This window comes from Oppia nitens, unplaced genomic scaffold (assembly GCF_028296485.1).
Source record: "Oppia nitens isolate AA-2021 unplaced genomic scaffold, nextdenovo-longstitch-racon4-pilon3 scaffold1_pilon_pilon_pilon, whole genome shotgun sequence".
NCBI lineage: Eukaryota > Metazoa > Arthropoda > Arachnida > Sarcoptiformes > Oppiidae > Oppia > Oppia nitens.
This window is the reverse complement of record NW_026533199.1, coordinates 14,117,640-14,145,000: the sequence shown is the minus strand read 5'-3', so window position 1 is coordinate 14,145,000 and position 27,361 is coordinate 14,117,640. Positions and strand designations below refer to the sequence as shown.

General features: G+C 21.1%; 1 protein-coding gene across 2 annotated transcripts in view; it reads left to right on the top strand.

The window, feature by feature from the left end:
- Window positions 1–26,057, top strand: part of LOC128951982 (ankyrin repeat and SAM domain-containing protein 1A-like) — a 27,702-nt gene extending 1,645 nt beyond the window's left edge. For both annotated transcript variants that reach the window (XM_054297296.1, XM_054297297.1), the window contains exons 2-17: window positions 5,019–5,099; window positions 5,828–5,984; window positions 6,862–7,158; window positions 9,445–9,622; window positions 10,500–10,827; window positions 11,456–11,703; window positions 13,905–14,381; window positions 17,052–17,707; window positions 20,782–21,217; window positions 21,968–22,630; window positions 23,132–23,247; window positions 23,634–24,002; window positions 24,083–24,511; window positions 24,597–24,734; window positions 24,812–24,871; window positions 25,623–26,057. In XM_054297296.1, coding sequence (XP_054153271.1) covers window positions 5,019–5,099; window positions 5,828–5,984; window positions 6,862–7,158; window positions 9,445–9,622; window positions 10,500–10,827; window positions 11,456–11,703; window positions 13,905–14,381; window positions 17,052–17,707; window positions 20,782–21,217; window positions 21,968–22,630; window positions 23,132–23,247; window positions 23,634–24,002; window positions 24,083–24,511; window positions 24,597–24,734; window positions 24,812–24,871; window positions 25,623–25,988 — 4,999 coding nt within the window. In that variant the 3' untranslated portion in view covers window positions 25,989–26,057. The remainder of the gene's footprint in view (window positions 1–5,018; window positions 5,100–5,827; window positions 5,985–6,861; window positions 7,159–9,444; window positions 9,623–10,499; window positions 10,828–11,455; window positions 11,704–13,904; window positions 14,382–17,051; window positions 17,708–20,781; window positions 21,218–21,967; window positions 22,631–23,131; window positions 23,248–23,633; window positions 24,003–24,082; window positions 24,512–24,596; window positions 24,735–24,811; window positions 24,872–25,622) is intronic.
- The last annotated feature ends 1,304 nt before the right edge of the window (window positions 26,058–27,361 follow it).

Here is a 27,361-nt window from a genome sequence, read left to right as displayed (position 1 = left end):
TTTTTTGTGTGGTTATTGTGTGGAAAAAAAATCCTATAAACCCATAGTTAAAAAAAATGTTATATATATTTTAAGCTAAATTTGTATATAATATTTTCATTTCCTGCATATATTTTAATAATAAAGAATTTTTAATAAATTTTTAATTATTTAATTAAACTAAAACAATTTAAAAAATCTTTGAAATTTTTGGGAATTTTTTTTTATATAAATATATTATTGTTATTATTATCTAAATTATTATTTTAACCCTTTAACTAATAAACTATTAAAAATAACAATAATAAACATTTTTAGTTATATTTTAGCTATTTGTGGGTTATATTTATATATTTATCAAAAATAATTATTTAAACAATTTTTTTTGTTGTTATAATTATCAACAATATATCACAACCATATTATAGACAAAATAAACTTAACTAAAATACAAATAAAAATAAAATAAGATAATAATCACATATATTTATAATTACTAAAAATTTTGTTGTCAAAAAAATATATGATATATATATATATATATATAGTTTCAACCAAAACACAAAAAAAAATCAAAAAATATTTTTCATAAAGTTGTTACTAATATATATATTTATATAATTACTTTAAACACTTGTTATGTTATGTGTTTTGATGAGAGATATAATGATAAATAATAGCAGTTTATATTAGTATTAAACTTATAGATAATTATCAGTAATTTTGAGATATATATATATATATAGAGAGAGAGAGAGAGAGAGAGAGAGAGATCCTTTTAAAAACTGATTTTATCTTTTTTTTGTTGTAAAAACATAGCCTATAATATAGTTAATTGTGATTTTTCTTATCTATATATTTAAAGTCCGATAACATAAACAAAAAATAAATTACAACAAAAATAGAGATAAATATTTAACAGAAAAATTCATAGATTTTTATCAATATTTTTTGAGATGAAAAACATAATAATATTTTTTGTTGTTGTATTATTTGTATAAATATTTTAATTATAAATATACTATTTTTTTGTTTTGTTTTGTTTGCTATTTTTAAGTTATTTAAAAAAAAGTTAAATAAATTTAATATCCTAATTGAAAACTGTAATTAATTTTTAGTAATTAAAGCTATACTTAATATAGTTGTAATTTGTATAATTATTTGACATATTTGACATATTTTTTTTAAAAAAAATATTAACATTTAATATATTATATTTTAATTTAGTTAATAATTTTCTATTTATTTATACATTAATATTGTAAACTACAAAAAATATATATAACTAATGAAAAAATAGGATTAAAAAAGTTACTGATATTTTATTATCTAATCTACAAAAATAATAAAAACTAAATTATAATTTAAATAATAAATTAGAAATATTTTACAGGTTTTTTTAAAAAATAAATAAATAATTATATAATATTTTTTATTTAATGACATTTTATTATCTGAATAATGATATTTAAATTGTTGTTTTATAAATTGATTATATATATAATACTTAGTTATAATTTAAATAATAATAATAATAATAATATATAAGTTACAAATAAGTATCATTAAAAAAAATTTTTTAAGTAAAATAAAATGTTAATTGTATTTTTTATATTTTTGAAAAAAACATTTAGATTTTTTTAATAAAAACTATTTAGTTATAATTAAACAACTATTATGTTATACATTACATTAATTTAATCTATAAAATATATATTAACTAATACAACACAACAAAATTTTTTATCAAAAATAATAATTAAAAAATAAACTATTTTTTCATACTAATAGTATAAACAATTTATTACCTTGAACATTTAAATTATTAAATTTAATGTACAGTTTTATATTTTTATTATATATATATATCCTAATAAAAAATTTATTTAATTTTAAATTAGACATTAATTTTACAAAAACTAAACTAATTGAGATCAATTAAATAATCACAATGTCATATATATTTAATAACATTATTATTATTATTATTAAATTAAAAAATATTTAATAATTTATCACGTTTTTTAAAAAAAATAATATGATTTTTTAAATTTTTTTTATTAATGTTTAAAAATTTTTTTATAGACTAATATAAAAATAATTGTAACATAAATAATACAAATAATTTATCATTAGTTTTGTTTATAAAAATTATAAAAATTTCACACAAAATTTTTTTTTGACAATTATTATGACAATAATATTTAATGGATTTATTATTATTACTATTATTATTATAATTATAATTAGTTACAAACATTATGACTATTATATGTGTGTGTGTGAATGAAAATATTTAGTAGTATTTTGTTTTGTTTTATTATTTATTAAAAATAAATAAAATTAATATCCCATGACACTTGAAATTTTTTTTAAAAAAAATTTTGTTGTATCAATTTATCATACAAACTTTATATCAAACAAACAAACAAAAATATATGTATATAAATAATAAATTGTTTTTATTTTATTTCTAACCAAACATATAATTGAACTTAAAAATCAAGTTTATGTGTGTGTATGTGTGTGTATGTGTGTGTATTTGTGTGTGTGTATGTGTGTGTATGTGTGTGTATGTATGTGTATGTATGTGTATGTATGTATGTGTGTGTATGTGTGTGTATGTATGTGAGTATGTATGTGTGTGTGTATGTATGTGTGTGTATGTATGTGTGTGTATGTGTGTGTATATGTGTGTATGTGAAATCATTTATTATTATTTTTATTAAATTGTTGACATACCTGTGTGTGCATGTGCATCATTAGGACAGTTTGATTATATCAATGTATAAATTTTATTTTATTTATTATCATTAAACTTAATATAATTATATCTAGTTTATAAAAAAAAATTATTTTATCATATGGGAAAAATATTTTTATTTAAAAAAAAACATTTTTTTAATTAAAATGTCATTGCTAGTTAATTATCTATCTATGTGTGTGTGTGTGTGTGTGTGTGTGTGTGTGTGTGTGTGTTAGATAGTAATAAAATATTTTATTTTTTGTACAATTAGTTTACAAATTGTTTATTGAATTAAAAACAAAATTTATTGTTATTGTTGTTGAATAAACTAGATTAGTGTTAAAAAGTTTTATCAACTAATAAAATCAATCAATTAATAATAATAATAAAATTTACAATAAAACTATTGTTATAAAATACAATATTACAATTTAGATAATATATAGTTTTTTTTATATTTTAAAAATTAATATTAATTTATACTATATCGATATATATATTTTTTGACAAATAGCCAAGGTAATAATAATTTTATATGAAACTAAAATTATATATATATAGATATATTTTAAAATAATAATAAAAAAAATAATAATCAGGAAGTAATAAAATTATATAATATAAGACACAACATAGATATATATTATTCAATATACAGTATATACACATTATATTTGACAAACTCAATAGGGTTTATTGTTTTAAATATATATATATATATATATCAAGTGACTAAATAATAAAAATAAAAAAAAAGAGATTAGGATTTAAATTATATAATATTTAGTAGTAGTAGTAGTAGTAGTAATATAATGTGATTATATATATAAATGCCAACAAAAATAATAATAGTAGAGTACAGTATAGTTATGATCTAATTTTAGTTTATTATTTTGAATATTTTATGTTTTTCTTTTAACACATTAAGTCAAAAAAAATAAATAAAATTTAATAAATTATTTCAACAAACCTATTACTATAACTATTATTATTATTAATACGTTTTTATTTTGTTGGTTTAGAAATATTGGATTAGTATTATTAATAGTATAATATATATATATATATATATATATATATATATATATATATTATTTATTAGTTCACTAATATATATATATTTTTGATGTACAGTATATTAACTAATAATATAATACAATAATAGTAGTGATTATATAACTATATATATATGATATGAATAGCATATTAACCCTTAAAACCTCTCATCAGTCATTACACCCGTTATAGACAACTACAACACCGGGTGTCGGGATGTGTTGTTTTATTTTAATGGTTGTTATTAAAGGCATAGACATTATTATAACTACATGTGCTCTTCAATAATATAGTTTAAAAACAGAGATAGAGAGAGAGAGAGAGAGAGAGAGAGAGAGAGAGAATTAACTGATAATCTCTAAAAAGTTATTAAGTTTTACATAAAAAATACTATATATATATATATATATATATATATATATACTAATCATTAAAAAATCAAACCAACAAAAAATAAATATTACCCCAAAAAACACGTTAGAGTTTAAAACTAATTTTATTTTTTTCTAAAAAATAGTAATTTATTTTTATGTTTTTTATTTTTGTTTGTTTGCAATAATCAAATTGAAATTGAATTTTTTTTCTAAAAATTTTAGTTAATGTTATTTAAATTTTTTAAATTAAAAACAGTGTTAGTATTGTATACTGTATTTTAAAATAAAATACTATACATTACTATTACTACTGTTTGTATGTTTTTTAACGGTAAATACAAATTACTTCCGATTTGAATGACAGCCAAAATTGTTTGTTATTATTATATATTATTATATAAATATATATATATTTATAATTATAAGTATAAAACTTTAATTTTACTAAAATAGTAATTTTATTTAGCATTAAAAAGATTTAATTAAAAATAATATAAATTATTATATTTTTATAACTGATTTATTAAATTTGAAAATTTATAATATATGTCAACTTTTAGATTACTAAAAATATTAATTATTTTATATTATATTATAGTAATTAAAAGCACTATATTTTTTAATTACAGTTTTTTGATTATTAAATTAATTAAATATATTATTTATAAATAAAATATTATACAATATAAATATAATTGTTTAAAAATTAATAGCATTAATATATTATTTTTATTTATATTTATTAAAAAATTTATTTATTTTTTTTAAATAACTAAGTTTATATTAATAAAAATTTTTACACACAACAAAAATAATTAATTAATTAATTAATTAATTAATTAATTTATTTTTTTAATTAATAGTTTGCGTCGATGTCCCGGTCCAAACACAATGGACTCGTGCGGCTACACGTGTTTACATCACGCGGCACTCAATGGACACAAGTATTTATACAGTTTTTATTTTATTTTAAAAATATTAAAATTTTAATAAATATTTTTTAATAATAAGTACTAACAAAGTAAAAAATTATCATTAATAATTAAAAATATTTTTTAAATAATTCAAGTTATTTCGTTTACAGTTTTAACTATTTATTTTTATTAATTATTATTTAACAGTTTTTGAAATATAATTAAATATTATAATATAATAATTATATAAAATGATTACCGGTAATTAAATTAATAAAATTTTTATAATTATTAATAATTTTTTTAAAAATTAATGCATTTTCTTGAATTTTGTCTAGCTTTTTAATAATTTTTTAAAAATTATAAGCTTTTATAAGTAATGAAATTTAATAATGAGTTTGTGAAATTATCAATAATAAAAATTTTAAAAAAAATTTATTTAATTAGTAGACTAAAAAAAATTATATATGTTATTTACATTTATAATGTATTAAAAAAAATATTAATTAATTATTTTGGTTGTTAATTAATTAATAATTTTTTAAATCATAACTTATATTGTTTATAATAATTATTATTATTTAAAAAAAACTATTAAAATTTTAAAGTTAATAATTTTTCATAATAATTATTATTATAAAAATATTTTTCACTATTATATAGTTAATTATTGTTATATATATATATATTAAATAATTTTTTTTAATTTTATTAATTAATTAATTAAATTTTTTCTACTGTATATTTGTTGTGCTCAGGGATATCGTCGAACTGCTGCTAACACTCGATGCCAATCCTAATCTGGTGGACAATCGCGGCTCATCGGCCCTACATTTGAGCGCCTGGACCGGCGATAACGAAATTGTGGACATGTTGTTGACTAAGTCAGCTCACGTGCCAAACATCAATCTAAAGGTAAATATTTTTTTTAAAAAATAAAAAATAACTAAAAAAAATTAAAAATAAATAAACATATTTTTAAAAAAATATATATATTTATTTAGATATGTTTATGTTATTTTACAATTACAATAATACTTTTTTTCCACCAATTTGTTAATCAATAAATTATTAATTGATTTATTTATTTATTATTTTTTTTGTAAATTAAAAATAAGATTTTAAAAATTAAATATAAATTTAACTAATTTTCTATGATTTTACTTTTTTTATAAACTAATATATTTTTTTAAATAGTATTTTACTGTTTTAGTAATAATAAATTATTATAATTTATATGTACAAAAATTTCTATAAAAAACTGTAATTTATTGAATAATTTTACAATAATAGTATTTCAAATATTACTAATAATTAATAAATAGTTATATAGCTCAAAATTATTTTTTTTTAAATAAAGTATTATTTGCTATTTATATTTAATATTAAAAACAATAACAATAAAAATAATACTAATTTAAGTACCAAAAATAAAAATATTTTATGTTTTAAATATTTATGTTAAATTATTATTAATAATATTTTTTTTCATTAAATTAATTAATTAAATAATAATCTAATTATTATTATTAAAAATAATACTAATTTAAGTACAAAAAATACTAATTTTAATATTAATTTATTAAATAATTATTATTAATAATATTTTTTAATAAAATTAATTAATTAAATAATAATCTAATTATTATTATTAAAAATAATACTAATTTAAGTACAAAAAATACAAATTTTAATATTAATTTATGAAATAATTATTATTAATAATATTTTTTTTCATTAAATTAATTAATTATATAATAATCTAATTATTATTATTATTATTATTATACAGAACAACGATATGGACACTGCCCTACATTTTGCCGCACAATACGGACACACATCAGTCGTATCACTATTACTACAGAGCGGTGCCGACGCTATGTGTCGTAACTTGAAGGACGAGTCGGCCCTGGATTTGGCCGCACAGTACGGCCGTACGGATACAGTTGAACTACTGTTACGTACCCGACCCAGTCTGGCCCGACATCTAACCGGTAGACACTCGCCCCTGCATTTGGCTGCACGTAATGGTCATCGCACGTGCGTTAAGTTACTCATTGATGCCAGATTTGATGTCAACTATTGTGTACGTGTTTTTTTTTATTAAAAATAAATAAATAAATAATTAATAGATAGATTTATTTTTTATAATTATTTTTTTTTTTGATTTATTTATTGAATTGAATTTATTATATTTTTTTATGGCCCTACCTGAAATGCCGCCTATGGCAGCCTATAGCAGCCTATGGCCGCCTATGTTAAAAATTTTTGTACGGAAGCCAAATTAAAATAAGTATATATTTATATAAATAGAATGTTTTGCAGCCTATGCCGTCTATGGTAGCCTTTGCCGCCTATGGCCGCCTAGAACATGTATGGCCGCCTAGAAGATGTATGGCCGCCTAGAAGATGTATGGCCGCCTATGGCCGCCTAGAACATGTATGGCCGCCTAGAAGATGTATGGCCGCCTAGAAGATGTATGGCCGCCTATGGCCGCCTAGAACATGTATGGCCGCCTAGAAGATGTATGGCCGCCTAGAAGATGTATGGCCGCCTATGGCCGCCTAGAACATGTATGGCCGCCTAGAAGATGTATGGCCGCCTATGGCCGCCTAGAACATGTATGGCCGCCTATGGCCGCCTAGAACATGTATGGCCGCCTATGGCCGTCTAGAACATGTATGGCCGCCTATGGCCGCCTAGAACATGTATGGCCGCCTATGGCCGCCTAGTACATGTATGGCCGCCTATGGCCGCCTAGTACATGTATGGCCGCCTATGGCCGCCTAGAACATGTATGGCCGCCTATGGCCGCCTAGAACATGTATGGCCGCCTATGGCCGTCTAGAACATGTATGGCCGCCTATGGCCGTCTAGAACATGTATGGCCGCCTATGGCCGCCTAGAACATGTATGGCCGCCTATGGCCGCCTAGAACATGTATGGCCGCCTATGGCCGCCTAGAACATGTATGGCCGCCTATGGCCGTCTAGAACATGTATGGCCGCCTATGGCCGTCTAGAACATGTATGGCCGCCTATGGCCGCCTAGAACATGTATGGCCGCCTATGGCCGCCTAGAACATGTATGGCCGCCTATGGCCGCCTAGTACATGTATTTCCATATGTAGCTAAAGTTTATAATTTAATAATAATTAAGTTTAGTAACAGTAAGATTTTAATAAAAAAATTATTATTGATTAATGATATTTGTAAATATTTAGTCAAATATTATATTATTAAAATCATATAATTAATTATTTAAATAAATTACATTAATATTTTCAACTAACTTGTTATACTTAAAAAATTAAAATATAATAACAAGACTAATATAACAATTTAATATTTAAATATATATATCATTTTAATTTATAAAATAAATAAACAACTATATTATTAGTAACTAAAAAGTTGCAAATAATTACAATGTTAATTTACTCAATTAGATATTTATGTAGTTTAAAAAAAATAAAAATTATAATTATTTAATAATATTTTCAAATATTTAGTTAAATATTATTATTAAAATTATTAATGTAATTATTTAAATTAAGTTAATATTATAAATTACAGTAAAGCATTCATACTGTATTATGTTATTAATATTGTTTTATTTTTGATAAATTGTTATTAATAATTGATATAATAGGCGGCCATTTAAATAAAATAAAATATTAAAATAAAATGATAAGGCGGCCATACATGTTCTAGGCGGCCATAGGCGGCATAGGCTGCCATTACCTTAAGATATTATTTATTATAATTTAACTTTTTCTTAATTGGGCTTCCGTACATAAATTTTTAACATAGGCGGCCATAGGCGGCTATAGGCTGCCATAGGCGGCTTTTCAGGTAGGGCCTTTTTTTATTGATAAATTTATATAATTTTTATAAATTGAATTAATTTTTTTTGTTTAAATTACTTAAAATAATTGACAAGTAGTTTTTGATTTTAACTTTTTCAAAAAAAAAAATAATATAAATAAGTGGGTATTAGTTTATACAATATTATTATTTTTTTTGATAATTTTTTTATAATTTATTAGCTTATTATATTTAAAATTTAATTATTTAAAAAAATTGTTGTTGATAAACTGTATAGAAAAAATAGTTTTTTAATTTAAATAATTATCGTATTGATTATGCTAATTGTATAGCTAGTAAATAATTTATTGATTTAATTAATTTTAATAATAATTGTTTAATAAATTATTATTATTATTATTATTTGTTAGTTATAGTATAATATTATTTCATGTTTAACAACAGTAATAATAACAAAAAAAGGGATTATTTATTTATTTTTAAAATTAAAATTATTATTATTAATTATAAATTATTTTTTTTATTAATTTTTATTTTTAATTAGACCGATACGGGCAGTGCCCTACACGAGGCGGCATTGTTTGGCAAACTAGAAGTTTGTCGACTATTACTGAAAGCTGGTATACATACAGATTTAGAGGACAGTTATCATCGGACAGTTGTCGACATACTGGTCGATCTGAATACACCAATAGCCAAACAAACAGTCAAACTAATACGTGGTTTGTAATTGTTTTTTTAATTTATATTTAATACAACAAATTATTTATAGAAAAAAAATTATTTATAGAAAAAAAATTATTTATAGAAAAAAAATTATTTATTGAAAAAAATAATTATTTTTATTTTCTTTAAATATTATTTATATAAAATTTAAATTAATTTGTTTTCTTTGCAAAAAAATTTGCAAACTGTAATTATTAGTTTAGCTAGGTAATTAAATAATAAATAATAAATTAAATAATAAATAGATTTAGAGGAATAAATATCGATAATATTTTTATAATTAATTAAAATTTGATTATTTAATTAATTAATATAATTTTTTTTAAAGTTTAATAATAATTATTAGTTAATTTGTTTTTGTTATTATTATTAATTATTTTTTTTTGTAAACTGTAATTACATACTATATAAGTAATAACTAGATTTAAATAATCATTAATATTAACAATATATTAGTCATCCGATGAGATATCGCAAAAATATTTATTTATTATTATTTTTTCTAATTTTAATAACATTACAATAAACTAATTAATTCATAATTTATAGTAAAATAAATACTAAATTAATCAAAAAATAATAATAATATATTTGTATTATTAGATTAATATTATTTATAATTGATTTATAACACACTAACACACATAAAAAATAAAATAAATAATAATAAATCAAAACATATTTAGTATAATATTTATTTTAAATTTAAATATTATTAATAAATACATAATTTTACTAAAATTATGTATTTATTATTTATATCTAAAAAAAATTAGTTTTAATTTATTTTTTATGAAAAATAAATAAAATAGAAATTATTATTAGTAATTAATTAATTGTATTTATATATATAAAATGTTTTCATACATACAGAGCACAGTCTACTATCGGTTAACAACACCGATACGGACGGCGGTGGCGGCAGCGGTGGTGGCGGCGGTCTATTGAGCTACACTTCATCATCGCATTGTATATCACCGCCGCCGGGATATACAGATAATACACCCGAACATCAACCGTACGGTTATCAACATAATCATGATATCGGCGGTGTCGGCGGTGGCGGTATCGATGGTAAGGCATCGCCGGCCATGACCTCGGCCTCCGAGTTTAGCTACTATGAACCGGTACCGCCACCGGCACCCAGACATGGACCGAAAAGTGTCCGATCGAGCACCGGTAGTGAGGATAATAATAATCGGTTAGTATTACTGTATATATATATATATATATATATATGTATACTAATTGTTTGGTTTGAAATTATATGTTATTTATTTATTATGTGATGATTATTAATGAGACAATATTTAATTAGATAATAGATTTTTATTTTATTAAAAATACTAAAATACAAAAATGATATTTATATAAAACTAATAATATTAATTAACTAAAAAAAATATTATTTAGTATAAAAATATTATATATATATATATTATTTTGTATATAAAAGATAGTTTAAAATATTTAAAAAAAATTATATTTTTAAATTTTTGTTTAATCTATAGTTTCATTGGTAATTTCCTAATTAATATGTGCGATAGCATAATAATATATTACTAATAAATTTAATATATTAATTAATTTACAGTTATTTATAATTAGTTTTTTTTTTATTTTTTTATTTGTATAGTATATTACAGAAACACCAATAATACTATTAATTAATTTTAAAGTTTATAATAATAAAAAACTAATCATTATTTTAATTCATCTAAAAAAATATATGTAAATTATATAAACAATTAATTAATTCAATTTTCTTTAATAATTTTTATTTATTAATTATATAAAAAAAATAGTTAATAAATATTATGTATATATAGTTTATCAAAACCACGACTGTCCCGATCCAGGGATTCAATACTAGATGGCTATTCAACAACAGCGTCGAGTAGGTCACCCTCCTATCTGGACTATGAGATACCACCCCCGTTGCCACCCCGGCATTTTTTACACAATGATGATGATGATGGTTATGGCGATGCTGATGGACATATGGATAGTGGCAATGGCATCGCTAGTAGTAGTTTGGGTAGGATTGATGACTACTCGACTGGCAATAATAGAAATAGTAAGTAAAACATAAAAAAAAAATTTAACTAATAATTAAAATATATATAATAAAAAATTAATATTACAATTGCCAACAAATAGATATTATATATATATATCTATATTAATTAATTAATAATAATAATAATCTAAAAAATTATTATTATTAATACAAGTTAAATGTAAATTTATTTAAAAAATTATTATAACTGTAATAAATTCAAAATATTTTATTTAACTTATATATAATTTTATATAAAAATTAACTTAGTTAACAATGTTAAGAGATAATTTTTTATAAGATTAATTAGTTTTTTTTGTGTAAATAAATGCATAAGTTATAATTTTTAACAACTATATTAATATTTAGTTAAAAATTTAAACATTTATCAACTAATTACTAGTAAACAAAATAATTATAAGTTTTTTAAAAAATAATTTTAGTAAATATCATAAGTTTAAACAAAATTTATTAAATTTTAAATTACAAATCTAACTGATCATCTAAATTAAGTTTTTAAAAAATAAATTAAATAATATATAAAATATTAATAAACAGTTTTTAGTAAAAAATTATTTATTTATAATTATTTATATTTATTTATCTATAATAATAATAATAAAAATAATACAATAAAAAATTATTATATTTAATGTTAATTCACTAAAATTTATTTTATATATTCAAATTTTATTTATCAAAAGAAAAAGTATTATTAATTAAAATATTAATCAATTCATAATAAATAATGAATTTAATTATAAAAAAATATTAATTTTTATACAAAAACTTACAAATAATAAATATATTTTTAGAAAATTTTATTATTATTATTATAAAATGTTTAGCTAACTATAATTAAGACATTAATAATAATTTAAATTTTTATTTTAGAAATTTTAATTAAATTAAATTAGTAATAGGTTAGATCACAATTTTTTAAATAATTATCTCATTAAAAAAAATTATTAATTATATTATAACATATATAAAATTTATTATTAAATTAATATTAAAATAATTATATTTAAGTTTAATAATATATATATATAATTTTAGTAATAAAATTATGACAATAATATTATTTTTTTTACATTTTAGATAATTTTTGTATTAATAATATATGTTTTACTAATAAATCAAAAATTATTTTTAATTAAACTATTGGTGATTTTTTAAAAAAATATTTAATTAAAAACTACTTATAATAATTTTACTAAATATTAAATAATTTTCTTGCTGTTATTAATAATTATAGTTATTTTAAATATATAATTTTTAGCTGACTGTAACTAATATTTATTGATAAGTAAAATATTTAATTAGCAATTGTTATATAACTAAATTAGTTTCGTGACCATAACAAAATTTTTAATTTTATTAAATATAGACAGAATTAAATTAATATTTATAATTTATTTTTCTAAATTACATTTTATGATTAATAAAAAATTAATAAATTAAACACTAGCAAAAATTTTATCATAATAATAATAAACTAAATAAAATTTAAATTATTATCTAGCTAAATTTTTTTTAGAGTTTAATTAAAACATTAAAATAATTAATTATAAATTTATTTTATGTTGCTTAAAAATATTGAATAGATACGATTAATAATTAATTACTTATGTTAAACATATTTTAAAAAATTTTATTTTTAAAATAATAATAGTTTATAAATAATAATAATATAATATGTTTAGCTGACTGTAATTATGTTTTAATATTAAGTTTAATAAACTAATAATAATTTTAAGTTTTAATTAATTAGAAGCTTAGTGTCCCGTAATTTTTTATTACTTTAATTTATTAATTAGTTTTAATTATAACTATAATTAAAAATATTTTTCAAAAAAAAATAAATATTTCTATAAAATAAATGTATTTGTATTTTTGATAATTATATTTATATAAATGTTTAACTGACTGTAATTATATTTAAATATTTAATTAATTAATAATAATAATTGTTAATCTTTATTAAAGAGAAAAAATTAAAGCCAAAAAAAATTTTTTAAACTATAAATTATTAATTAATTAATTTTAATTTAAAAACCAATTTAAATAATTATTATAAATAATAATAATAATTTTTTTTTTGATTAAATAAATATAGTTTTTATTTAATAATTTTATTACTTATAATTAGATTTTAATTTTTTTAAAAAAAATTATTAAATAATTATATTAATTAAAATTTTCTAAAAATTAACTAGGTCATACTAGCAGCTGCGATACGGCTGGATCACCTGTAGTAGCACCGTTAGTAGCCGATGATTATGGACAACTACTAGTTAGGCGGCACCGGCATCATAGTAGTCATCAAAATAGCAACAATAATACATACGATACACAGCACCTGGACATCAACCCGAGCCGACCCGATTCACAGTCATCGATGGCCAGTAGCAGCAATCGGTCGAGTTATGGCCGGACAACCACCACTAGTACTACCGGTGCCAATGGCTTAGTATCTGTAAAGCCTATACCGCCTATGAAACCGCCGCGCAAATCAATATCGCCGGTAAACAGGAGTCTAACAATCAATACCTATGACTATAGCACCGGTAGTTATAGTAGTCGTCAGCAACAACACGATAGGACACTAACGGGTCGTAATTGTCATAATAATAATAATAATAATTTCTGTGATAATAATACTAATACAACCAATGATAGTGAGAAGTTTAATGGTTAGTATTTTATTTTATTTTTTTTTAAATAATAATAATTTTTATTAATTTATTATTAGTCATTCAAAAAAAAAAGTTTTTTTAATAATTATTTTTTTTAGTATTAGTGTTAAAAACAAAAATTATTTTTTATACTCAAAATTATTAATTAGTTTATAAATATTAGATTAATATTTGATAAATAACTAAAATATTATAGTTTTATATATCATATTATAATACTGTATGTATTAGTTGTTTAATATATTATAGTTTATATTTTTATATAAAAAAACAAACAAATATTCATATAAAAAAAATTAATGATTAAATTATTTTATTACTGGAAATATATATTGAAATTTAGTTTATGTGTATAATTTTATTTAAAATTTAAAAATTGTTTTAATACTTTTGACAAATAATAAGTAACAATAATAATAAAATGTGAGAAATAAAATACAGTGAAAAATATATTTACTTTTTTTTAAAAATAAAAGATAAATATCTAAACAAAACATATCTTTTTTGTGACATTTTTTTGTTTGTTTGCTATTTAAATATACTGTAGATATTTATAGCCAATCAAAATAGATAGTAATGTAAAATATATAAAATAATATATATATATATATACAGATTAAAATCAAATAGTTGACATATATATAAATTACAATCAAATTTGACATTGGCGCACACAATAATTTATATATTTATTTTATATATGTATAATATATTAGATTTAACATTTCAAATATATTTCAATATAAATAATTTGCAAACTATACCTAATATATTGAGAGAGAGAGAGAGAGAGAGAGAGAGAGAGAGAGAGAGAGAGAGAGAGAGAGAGAGAGAGAGAGAGAGACAAACAAACAACACAAAAAAATGTCAAATAAAATAAATATTTTATTTGATTTAAAATAATTTAATACAATATACAGTATATATATATATATATATGGGAATAATGTTATGTGTATGGGAACAGTATCTATGAGTTACTAATACTTTTATTAATATTATATTTGCTATTATTATTATTATTAGCTTTACTAACAGTGGATATGTTTGACTTGTTTGTTATCATCCATACATTGTATACAGTATATTGAATTTCAAGGACCCTGGGTACAAATTAATTATGGGTCATATATAGCAATATATATATATATATAAGGGATATTACTAGTGCTCTATAACACACATACATGACCTCCCTTTCCCCTCAATATATAGTAATCCCGATATAATAACCCAACACAACACACACGACCCACAGCAGCAAGCAATAGGTTAAAGGGCTGGGGATGTACTGTATGTATAAATTATATATACAGTATATACTGTATATAAATCAATGTATCTCAATGTGGGGCCACCCATATAGACTCCATGGGGACCACACACACACACAAACAGGGGACTGGACCTCTAAATTATAGTCATTAACTTTAATAATATATATATATATATATATATATTGTTGGAAAAATTGATGAGATTTTTATTTTGAAAGTATTTTACTATAATCTCTCTCTCTCTCTCTCTCTCTCTCTCTCTCTCTCTCTATTTTTGGGTCCACCACCAAAAAAACACTGCCCAACAAATTAGTCACATATTTTTCTACACTAAACACTTTAAAAAAACTATTGTTTTTTATTTTAATGGTGGGCTCCCATATATCATGAACCTACCTGTGCTGCCTAAACTATTTACAAACCTAAATGTTAAAGTAATTGCTAATTAATTAATATATAAAATATATATATATACCCCCAGTAATTACTATTATTAAAAAATAAAATAATGCAATTTATTTTGATAGATATTGTTTTAATAAGTTTAGCCAAATATATATATATATATATATATATATTAATAAATGATTTATTAGTAATAGTTTTTTTTAAAAAATATTATTGTTTTAATTTATAAAAAAAACAATAGTTAGATATTGTATTAAATTAAAAACATTAGTTATTGTTTTGTTTTTTGTTTTTTGTTTTTAAATAAAATAAAATTTAATTAAACTGTAATTATAACTAGTTTTACTATTGATTGATGTTTTATAAAATTAAAAAATTATTAAATTAGTGCAGTCCTACTAGTTATTAATTTTAATTTTTTTTAAGTATATAATTGTAACAATTATTTATCATATATATACTAATTATATTACTAATTAAAGTGTTATAAAAAATTACAAATTTTACTTTTAATTAATTATTTTTTTTAAAAAATTGCATTATTATTATTTAATAGTTAAAATTGTAATTATTATTATGTAAACTATTTATTTATTTATAAATTTTTTTTTCGAATAACTGTAAATATAATAATTAATAGATTTTATTTGTATAAATATTTAAAAAAAAAATAAATTTTTTAGAATCTCTCATATTTATTAAAACTAAAATAATTATTAGTTAAATTTTTTTTTTTTAAAATACAATTTATTATAATTAACATTTACATCAATAATATAATTTTTGGTTTCAAATAAGTTTTAAGCTATATTTAGATAATTTTGTTGTTGTTGTTGAAAATATTAATATATTTTTAAATTTTAATATTATTTATATACATATATATTATTAGATAAAAACTTTTTTTTTAAAAAAATAATTAACTAATTATTATTATTATTATTATTAATGTTTTAATAATAATTTTTTTAAATTTATTTAGAAATTAAACGCCGACTGATAGAGGAATCAGATTTTTCCAAACTATACGACCAAATAGCTAACGGTTCCGCTTCACCGATACTGACCACTACTACTACCGGCGGCGGCAGCACTGGTAGTCCCCGGCCATCAAGCGATGGCTATACTGTAGGTTCGGTCGACACGGGTAGTATCGGTGGTCAACAACATAACAACAATAACATCCGTCGTATAAAACCGTCGGGTATTACACCCTATTTGCGATCAAAGTCTGAACTACAGTCCACGTCGTCGTCTAATAAATATATTTACGAAACCATTACTACCGCTACTACCGGTGCTGACGATGATGATGAAGCTAACGGTGCTGCCGACGACGGTGATGATAGTACACTAAAAGCACCGGTGGTGGCCATGCACTACATGTGCGACAATGGCGATATATATGCCAAACCTAAACGATCAACCGTTCAGATACCGGTTCATTGTACGGCACCGGATAGTAGCCAACTATTGCTGGATAATAATAATAGGCGTTCCCGTTGTTTGAATGGCAGCGGCGGCGGCGGCGGCACCGGTAGTTGTAGTATTGGTGGACAGTCGACACCCGACTACGAGCCGCCCAGTCCTACCACTGCCCTGAATGGCATACATGCAGTCATTCAGCCCCTGTGTCAGGTAAGAGTAGTTGTCTATTATTTGCCTAATTATCTTAAATTTAATTATTAATAATAATAATACTATTATAAACTAATTGATTGATTGATTTAAATATTTTTAACTTATTTAACTATTACTATAACTAATATAAATAATAATAATAATAATAATCGATTTTTTCAACTAACTGTAAATTATTATTTTTTTTAATTAAATATATATAAAAATTTATATATTATTTTAAGTAATTTAAGTAAAATTAATAATCTGTATTTTTATTATTATTACTTTAACATATCATTAATATTTATTTTTTTTTGAAAAATACTATTTCTTTATTAATTTTTGAAAAAAATACTATTTTTTAAAAATAATAATTTATATTTTATATCGATATTTATTTATTTATTTTATAATTTAATAATATTTTGTAAATTATAAATTTTAAACTATTATACTACTAACTGTACAATTAAAATAATATAATCATTCAACTATAATTAAATTAATAAAATCATATATTATTAGGGTATTAACGGAAATTACTTATATTTTAAAAATAAAATAAATTAATTATTAATAAATTTTATAACAATAAAATGCATGAAATATTTATTATTTTCAAAAAAAAAACATTTTTTTCATTAACCAATGCATGAAATATAAAAAGGTATTTAATTAAAAATATAATTTAAGCATTTTATTTACCAATTTTTCTGTTATAATTTTGCTTTTTGTTTATTATTTTTTATTTATTTTTGCATTTTTTTTATTTAATGTTTTTTTGGCCGTACATTATATATACCATACCCAACCATACCGTACCGTACCGTACCGTACAGTCATCCAATCTATACCATTACAAGTGCTGCTACTCATCGACGGGCACCACCTCCTGTTCCCCGTCGACGACCGCCAGTAGTGCCTCCCGTTCCTCCTCATCGTCGTCATCATCGGACGTGTCGATTGTCGACTATTTAAGTGCCGGCGGTGCCGACAATGCTAACGATGCTGATGATGATGATGCTGAACACAGTAGTCCTACTACTAGTAGTAGTATTTTATTGAATGATCCGTATTTTAATATCTATGCCATTAATAATAATAATAATAATAATAATAATAATAATAATTGCATTGATATTGATGATGATGATGATGATGCTAAAATTAATAATAATAATAATAATAATTTTTTGCCTGATTTGTTTGCCAAATTATTTTTGAATGATTCAAATAATTTATTGGTAAGTTTTTTTTAATTTAATTTAATTTAATTTAATTTTTGTTTTGTTTATTATTATTATTTATTTATTTTTTTTATATTTATAATTATTTATTTTATAATTAATTTTGTGTTATTTTATTTTTTTATTAATTACATTATGTTATAGAGTTTTTTTTTTAATTATAAATGAATGAATTAATTGAATATTATAGTTGTTATGATTTTTTTTTTAATTATAATTATTAAATTAAATAATTTAAAATTTAATTTTAAAATTATTTATAAAATTAATTCTAAGTTAAATGGGCACTATATAGTAAATTTAAAAATATAATTTAAATCAATAAATATTTAGTAAATATTTTATTACAGTTATTTAAAAAATATAAATAAGTTATTATATTAAAATAATTTTTTTAACTAAACTTAATTCACAATTTTATTAGTTATAACATAAAATTATTATTACATAATAATTAAAATATGTTATTATATATTATATATATATGGTTTATTGTTTTAAATAAAAAAATATTGTTTATCAATAATTATCATTTAGTGTTTATGATTATATAATCAAATATATATATATATATATATATATATATATATATATATTATTTGCAAACAATTTCACCAAATAAATAGTTAGTATAATAAACTTATAGATAAATTAATAGACACTTTAACTTAACAGAAAAAAATATTTATAAAAAAAATTAGTTTTATTTTATTTATACATTTATTTTTTCATATAGTAGTCTCTATTATTATTATTATTATTATCAATTAAAAATGGTGTCAATGTATTTTGTATAAATAAATAAATAAACAAAATATCATTGACTAGAAATACAGTATACTTTAGTTATTATTATTATTATTATTAAAAAATTTTATATAAATATTGTGTCTGTATTATTATATTTATAATTAATTATTATATAATATATATATATATATATATATATATTTAGTGATAATATTTAGCGTCAAAATTTTTTTTTATTATTATTATTATTTCAAATAATATTATCTACCCAACCCATACCTAAAAAAAATAATCTAACAGTTCAATGTGGGAAATAGTATTTTTTTTTATTTATTATTATTTATATAATACTAAGGGAACGGTATATCGAAATTTTTTTGTATGACTAGTGATTTCCTGTAAATATTTTTTTTTATTTATATTAGTATTATTTGTTGCAACGATTTTCATATGAATTTTATAGTTAATTACAATAAAATACTATTATATTAATTAAATACATATTTTTTTGGTTAAATATTTCTATGTATAGAGTAGTAGTAGTAGTAATGCATATGTTTTATATTAAATATGTTGTTATGAATAATAATTTTTTAGTAATAATAATAATAAACATATAAAATAAAAATTTCTATTAAATGACATAATCGTTCAAATATTTTGTTATTTATTATTATTATTATTATTATTATTATTATTATTATAATTTATTGAAAAATTTTCAATGTTTTTTATATGTGTGCAATAGTAATGAATTTTTTTTATAAAAAAATTAAATATTTTATAAATGTTTTTTTTTAGTGATAAATACGATATATTAAGTTACTTTCAAAAAATCAACATTAAATTAAACATAAAATTTCTATAAATATATCTATAAATAAAATTAACTAAAAAAATTTTTCCCATACATAATATTAACAGTTTATATCATATCATATATGATAAGCAAAAAACTATTGATATATTAATATTTTATTTATATATATATATATAAATATATAAAACTATTTAATTAATAATATTATCAATACATGTGTTTTTTTAGTATTAATAATAACTATTAATTAATTAATTATATTAATTAATTAGGAGTATAAACGTGTTAACGGCAACAATCATTATCATAACCACAATAACCTACAGCACCGGGATATTGAAACCTTAACTGAGGAACAACTGTTTGCATCATTGGATTCAAGCGGTTACGTTAGGCTAAGCTTAAGGAACGGTAGTTTCAATAGCAGTAGTAGTGATAACAACAACAATAATAAGAGATCAGTGGCCGTCAGTACTGATATCAATGGTTGTATATATGATTTGAAATTCAATAGTGGTTTGACTATCGGTGCCAACAATAGTAATAATAATAATAATAGGCGTAGTGTTGTGTCGAGTGATAATCATATTAAGCGAAAAACTAATAGTAATAATAATAATATTAATAATAATAAAACAAGTGTTTATCATAACTATTGTGAAACATTGAAATTAGACAGAAGTGGCGAAAAAGAGAACCCATTTGCCGGTAATTATTAATTAATTTAATTAATTATATTTTATTAATTATAATTAATTATATTTAATTAACTAATTAATTATATTTTATTAATTAATTAATTATATTTTACTAATTAATTAATTATATTTTACTAATTAATTAATTATATTTTATTTATTTAATTAATTATATTCTATTTATTTAATTAATTATATATTTTTTGAAATTTTAATAATTAATTTATATAATTATAAAATATATAAATAAATAATTATAGCTATTAATATAAATAAACTAAACTAGAAAAATAATAATAATATTAAATTTATAGATGTCTATTCAATTTAAATTAATAATTATGGGGAGGAAAAAAAGTATTTATAAAATTATTAATTTTTATTTTTTTTTAAAAACCATTTTTAACTTAATAATAAATAAACTTAAAAATTTAACTAACATTAAAAAAACAAAATCCAAATAATAACTTATTTAATTAATAATTAAATAATTATATATATATAATAATTAGTTTATATTTATGTTTAAAAATATTTGTAATTGTCTCGCACTAATATTTAAATTATAAAAAATTAATTTTAGTATAAATATTAAGAAATGGGTTTAATTTACAGTTTTATTTTTTTAGAAAAAATTACTAAAATAATAAACTTAATTTATTTTCATTTTATTTAATTTTAAATATATTTTTATTTAATTTTAATTACATTTTTTTTCTAAAATTAAAAATTATTATTATTTATTATATTATTATTATAGGTTTATGTCGGGGATCAGTGACCAATAGCACCGGTTGTGGCGGCCAGACATCGACAGTACGCCGACGGGACGGTACGTCTATTGACGGCAATCAGCAAAAAAAATCGCTTCTTCGCCGGCAAAGAAATTTCAATTGTTGTGATAATACTAATAACATATATTCAACACTCAAACGAACCAAACATAAACAAAAAGCCAAAAGTATGGACAATAGCGGCACCGGCGGCGGCACCGGTAGTATAGCCGGTGCTGGCAATGGTGACCATCATTACCATAGCGGCGGTAGTCGTAGTAGTAATGCCATGAAAATAGCGGCCAAATCTACCACTACTACTACTACTACTACTGGTGGTAATCACCAGTCGTTTGACGACCTGTTGTCCGCGCCATCCATACGGACGACCACTAGTAGTACTGATGACAACAACTCGAGGATCAGTAGCCGATTGTCCGGTAGTCCGTTGTTTGATGAGAATCACGAGTGGGCAGAGATTGCTAGGATTATGGACTCGTTTGGGTCGACCATCGGTCGGGATAACAACACTACTACTACTACTACTACTACTACTACTACCGGTAGTAGTAGTGGTGGTGTCGTCGGCGGACTAACACATAATTTCAGCGAAGATATGGATAAATCGTTTTCCAGTTGTCTATCAAAAGGTTTGTTATATTATATATATTTAAAAAAAAATAAATTAAAAAAAATTATATTTTTTAATAATAATTTTGTTTTAATTAGTTTTTGTATTGTTATTTAGTTAAATATTTTGTTTGTTTGTTTTTTTTATTAAATTAAATGATTGTTTATTTATTTATAGTATTAATTTTAGTTTTAATTTTCAATATTAATTAACATTATATGATTATAGATAAAGTATTTATTTATAATAACAGAGAAAATTTAAATATTAATGTAATTTTATAAAATATAATACTTTAATCAATAAATAAATATTATTTTAAACTAATTAAACAATTATATAATATTTAGCATATGATACCTGTTTTTTTTATAAAAAAATTTAAATATTTATATATTTAAAAAACAAAAAAAAATAAAATAACTGAGTAATACATTAATTAATTTATTTATTTATTAAACTTTTAAATACCTAATATTTTTTTTTTTAAAAAACTCATTTTATTTATTTATATATACAGAGTCGTCGTCTACCGATTTTGAGGAACAGTCGGTCGAGGAATGGCTATCAAGGATAGGACTGTCAGAGTATAGCAATTTGCTAATTGTTAACGGATTTGATAACGTACTATATATGGTAATTAATATATATTTAATTTTTAATTATTATTATTTTAAATAAATAAATAAATATATTATTATTATCAAAATTTAAATAATTAGTTTTTTTTATTAATAAAATGTTTTTTTTAATTATTATCAAAATTCTAACTGTAATTATAAATTTAATATGAAATTTTATATTAATATAATTTACAGTTAAATTAATTATAGAAATTTAAACAATATATATATATATATTATTTTTTTAAAAATAATTATTAAATTTATATTTCAATTATTATTTTTTTTAAATTTACAACAAAAAAATTATAACATGTTTTAATTTATAACTAATAATAATTAGTATTAATTAATTAATTAATTTTTATTTTATTTTAATAATAATAATAATAATAAAAGGGATCAAACGTTATGGACGACACAGATCTACTTGAAATCGGTGTAACCAATGCCTCCCATAGAGATCGGATACTATTGGAGGCCAAACAACGGCTGCCTATTGTCCGACAGTTGACTGCCGATGATGTCCAACAAGTATCAGTCGACCAATGGTTACTGTCATTGAAACTATACGACTCGTACGGCCAGTCGTTTGCCGAAAATGGTTATACAGAGATGTCTAGAGTCCGTAATCTATGGGAAGTCGAGTTGAATACTGTATTGGAAATCAATCGATTGGGTCATCGGAAACGTATACTGGCCTCCCTGGGTGAAAGGTTACGGTTGATTGAGGATCTGGGTCTCGATGATCTAGATTTTGATAAATTGGTAATTAATTTGTTTGTTTGATAGTATAGTACAGAATATTCTGTACTAATTGTATGATTTTTTTGTGTGTTTATATACAGAATCTCAATATAAGTCAACTATCAGTGGATGAAGGTTTGGATACCTGTTCATCGACAATGACGGCTACATCCCTGTCCACTAATGCATCCATAGTAGGAGGACAGTCGACTAGTAGGACAGGGCAGCAGCAGTCGGAAACACCTAAAACTACTACTACTACTACTACTGAATCAAATAAACAACAATCGGACAGTAGTAGGACAGGTAGTCAACAGTGGAAACATACCAATCGTGAGCTAATTGATAGTTCGTGTAAATATACGGCCAGTTATTTGGGTTCAACATTAGTCCGTGAACTCCGTGGTATCGACTCGACCCGTGCGTCCATACAGAAGCTCCGACAGTCGACCAAAACCATCGGGAAAATACCGCAAATAATACTATCCATAAGCTATAAGGGCGTCCAGTTTATCGATGCCGTCACACAAGTATGTATTATATCTTATATCGTTGTATATATTTGTTTGTATGGGTGTTAACATCCCTTTCCTCCCGTTCCTCCCCAATCAACAGGTGATGGTATGCGAGCACTCTATACGTAATATACAGTGTATATGTCAGGACAGCGAAGATCTCAATCATTTTGCTTATATAACCAAAGAGTTGGAAACAAACAATCATTATTGTCATGTATTTTCATCAAATAATACGGTATTTAATAATAAAAAATTATAAAAAAAAAATTTCTAAAAAAACAATTGTTTTTTTATATAACCTTATATTTTAAGGATTTGGTAACCGATGTCATACTAACATTGGGACAGGCATTTGAAATTGCCTATCAAATGGTATTGGATAGTAGGGCCGATAGTACTAGTAATAGTAATGCACCGGTAGCTACAGTAGCAGCAGCACCTGTAGCTACTAAATTAACATCAACAAAATTGCATAATAATAATACTAGTAGTAAACATGGCATACAATTTTCAAATCCACAAAACATTGACATTTCAACTGATAATAGCTGTAATAATACTACTAATAATACTAATAATAAATTAATAGATAATAATTTTAATACCGGTGCTAACAAACTGATAACCACAACAACAACAAGTATACCTAAGCCTAACAATGATAGCAAAATAATTAGTAATAATAATAATAATAATACATATAATAAATCTGAATTAACTAATAATAATAATAAATTAAAACAACTAAATAATAATAATAATAAAAATAGTAGTAGTTTTATAACAACAATTAATATTAATAATAGTAATAATATTAGTAATAATAATAATAATAAATCGCGTAAACCGTCGACACCTAACTCACCGAAACCTAAGCCTAACTCCGATAAACCAGTTTTTGTTGTCTATAATAACGGCAAATATGCTAAAAATAATGGTATTTATTATCCCATAAAAAAAATTAATAACTAATTAATTAAAAATAATTAAAAAATAATAATAATAGCTTTTTTGTATTTTGTATTAAACTTAACTAAATATATATATAATTTATTATAAAATATTTATTAAAATATTTATTAAAATAGTTATTAAAATTATTTATTAAAATAATTATTTTTAGCTCAAAGTACGCATAATATTGGACGCCATGAGGAAACTGCCGGCTGCACCACTACTGGCCACAACAACATACCAGTGCCCACCACCACAACAACAACAACAACTAAAGCGTCGACACCAACAACACCTACAACAACAGGTTCGGCATCAGTCGTACCCCCGAAGCAGTCGCCGGCACCGCAAAGGTTGGGCACTACAACGTCAGCATCAATTGCACCAACAATTGGCGGCTCAATACCGGTGGCAATACCTACGATACCTACGCAGCAGCCGAAGCCCAAACCCGTGTCCACCATCGGCAGCAGCGGTAGCACCGGTAGACTACCGCAGCCCCAGCCGCCGGCCGTACCTAAGCATACGGGTATAATAAAACCGACGCCATCGCCAAAACCGTCGACATTACCGAAACCATTGTCGTCGGCGTCGTCGTCAATGACCACTAGTTATGGTAGTAGTAGTAGTAGTAATAGTACTGTCCATAGCCAAGGAGGTAGTGGTGGTGGTGGTGGAGGACAGTCAGCACTGGCAACGACATCATCAATATCACGGATCAAACCGGTTCCGCCATTCAAACCGCAACTATTGGCCAAACCGTACAATAAATAAATAAATTTAATTAATTTAATTATTAATAATTGATTGAAACAAACAAAAATTAATTACAAATATTATTATTATTATTATTACATATATTAGTAAAATTAAAAAATTACAAATTAATAAATTTAATGCCAAATATTTTACAAATTGAAGTAATATTTGTGAAAAAAACAAACAAATATTTAATTAATTAGTTATTAGTAAATGTTTTTTTTTTGATTGTGAAAAATAGATTTAAAAAAAAATTTACAAATTTTTTCAATTATTATTATTATTAGTTTTTAATTAAATAATTGAATGCTCAACCACAAATTAATTTAATAATAATAATAATTTACAACATTTTACTAATTAATAATAATTAATTAATATTTTTAGTTTATATATAAAAACTATGTCAGAAGTTTAATGATAACAAATATATAACAAATTTTTAAATAACAATTTTTGAAAATACAAAACAATTATAATGTCATAATTTTGTTAATTTTAATTTTATTATTATTAATATAAATATTATACAATTATTTTAATTAATATTAAGTTTATGTTTATTGTGATATCTATAAAAAAAATTGTATAATTTTTTGTAAGATTTTATTTTTATTTATAACAATTATTATTATTATAACATTATATATTAATTTAAAATTAAAAAAATTTTATTTATAGTAATATCTAGTTATATAAGAGTGTATAACAAATATAATGTGTAAATGTATAGTAAAAAAAATTATTGAATGAATTACTAATGTAAAGCTACTGTTTGTTATAAATTATTTAAAAATAATATGTAATATATATATATATATATTAAAAAATTAAATGTAACACAAATTCAACTATATATATATATATATAATTTACCAAGTTTGTTTTAGCTAATGTTTAATTTACAAAAAAAATAATTTAAGTAATTAAAAATTATAATTTTTAGTTAACATATGAAACAAAAATTGTTACAAATTGTATAAAATAAATAATATATTAATTTTTAATTGTTATGCATGAAGTCAAACATTGTTAATATTATTATTATTACTATTAAATTATGTTTTTAATAAACTTATTAATAAATAATATTTCAAAAAAATACTAAAATGAATTAATTTATTTAACTCAAATTGAAATTATTATACA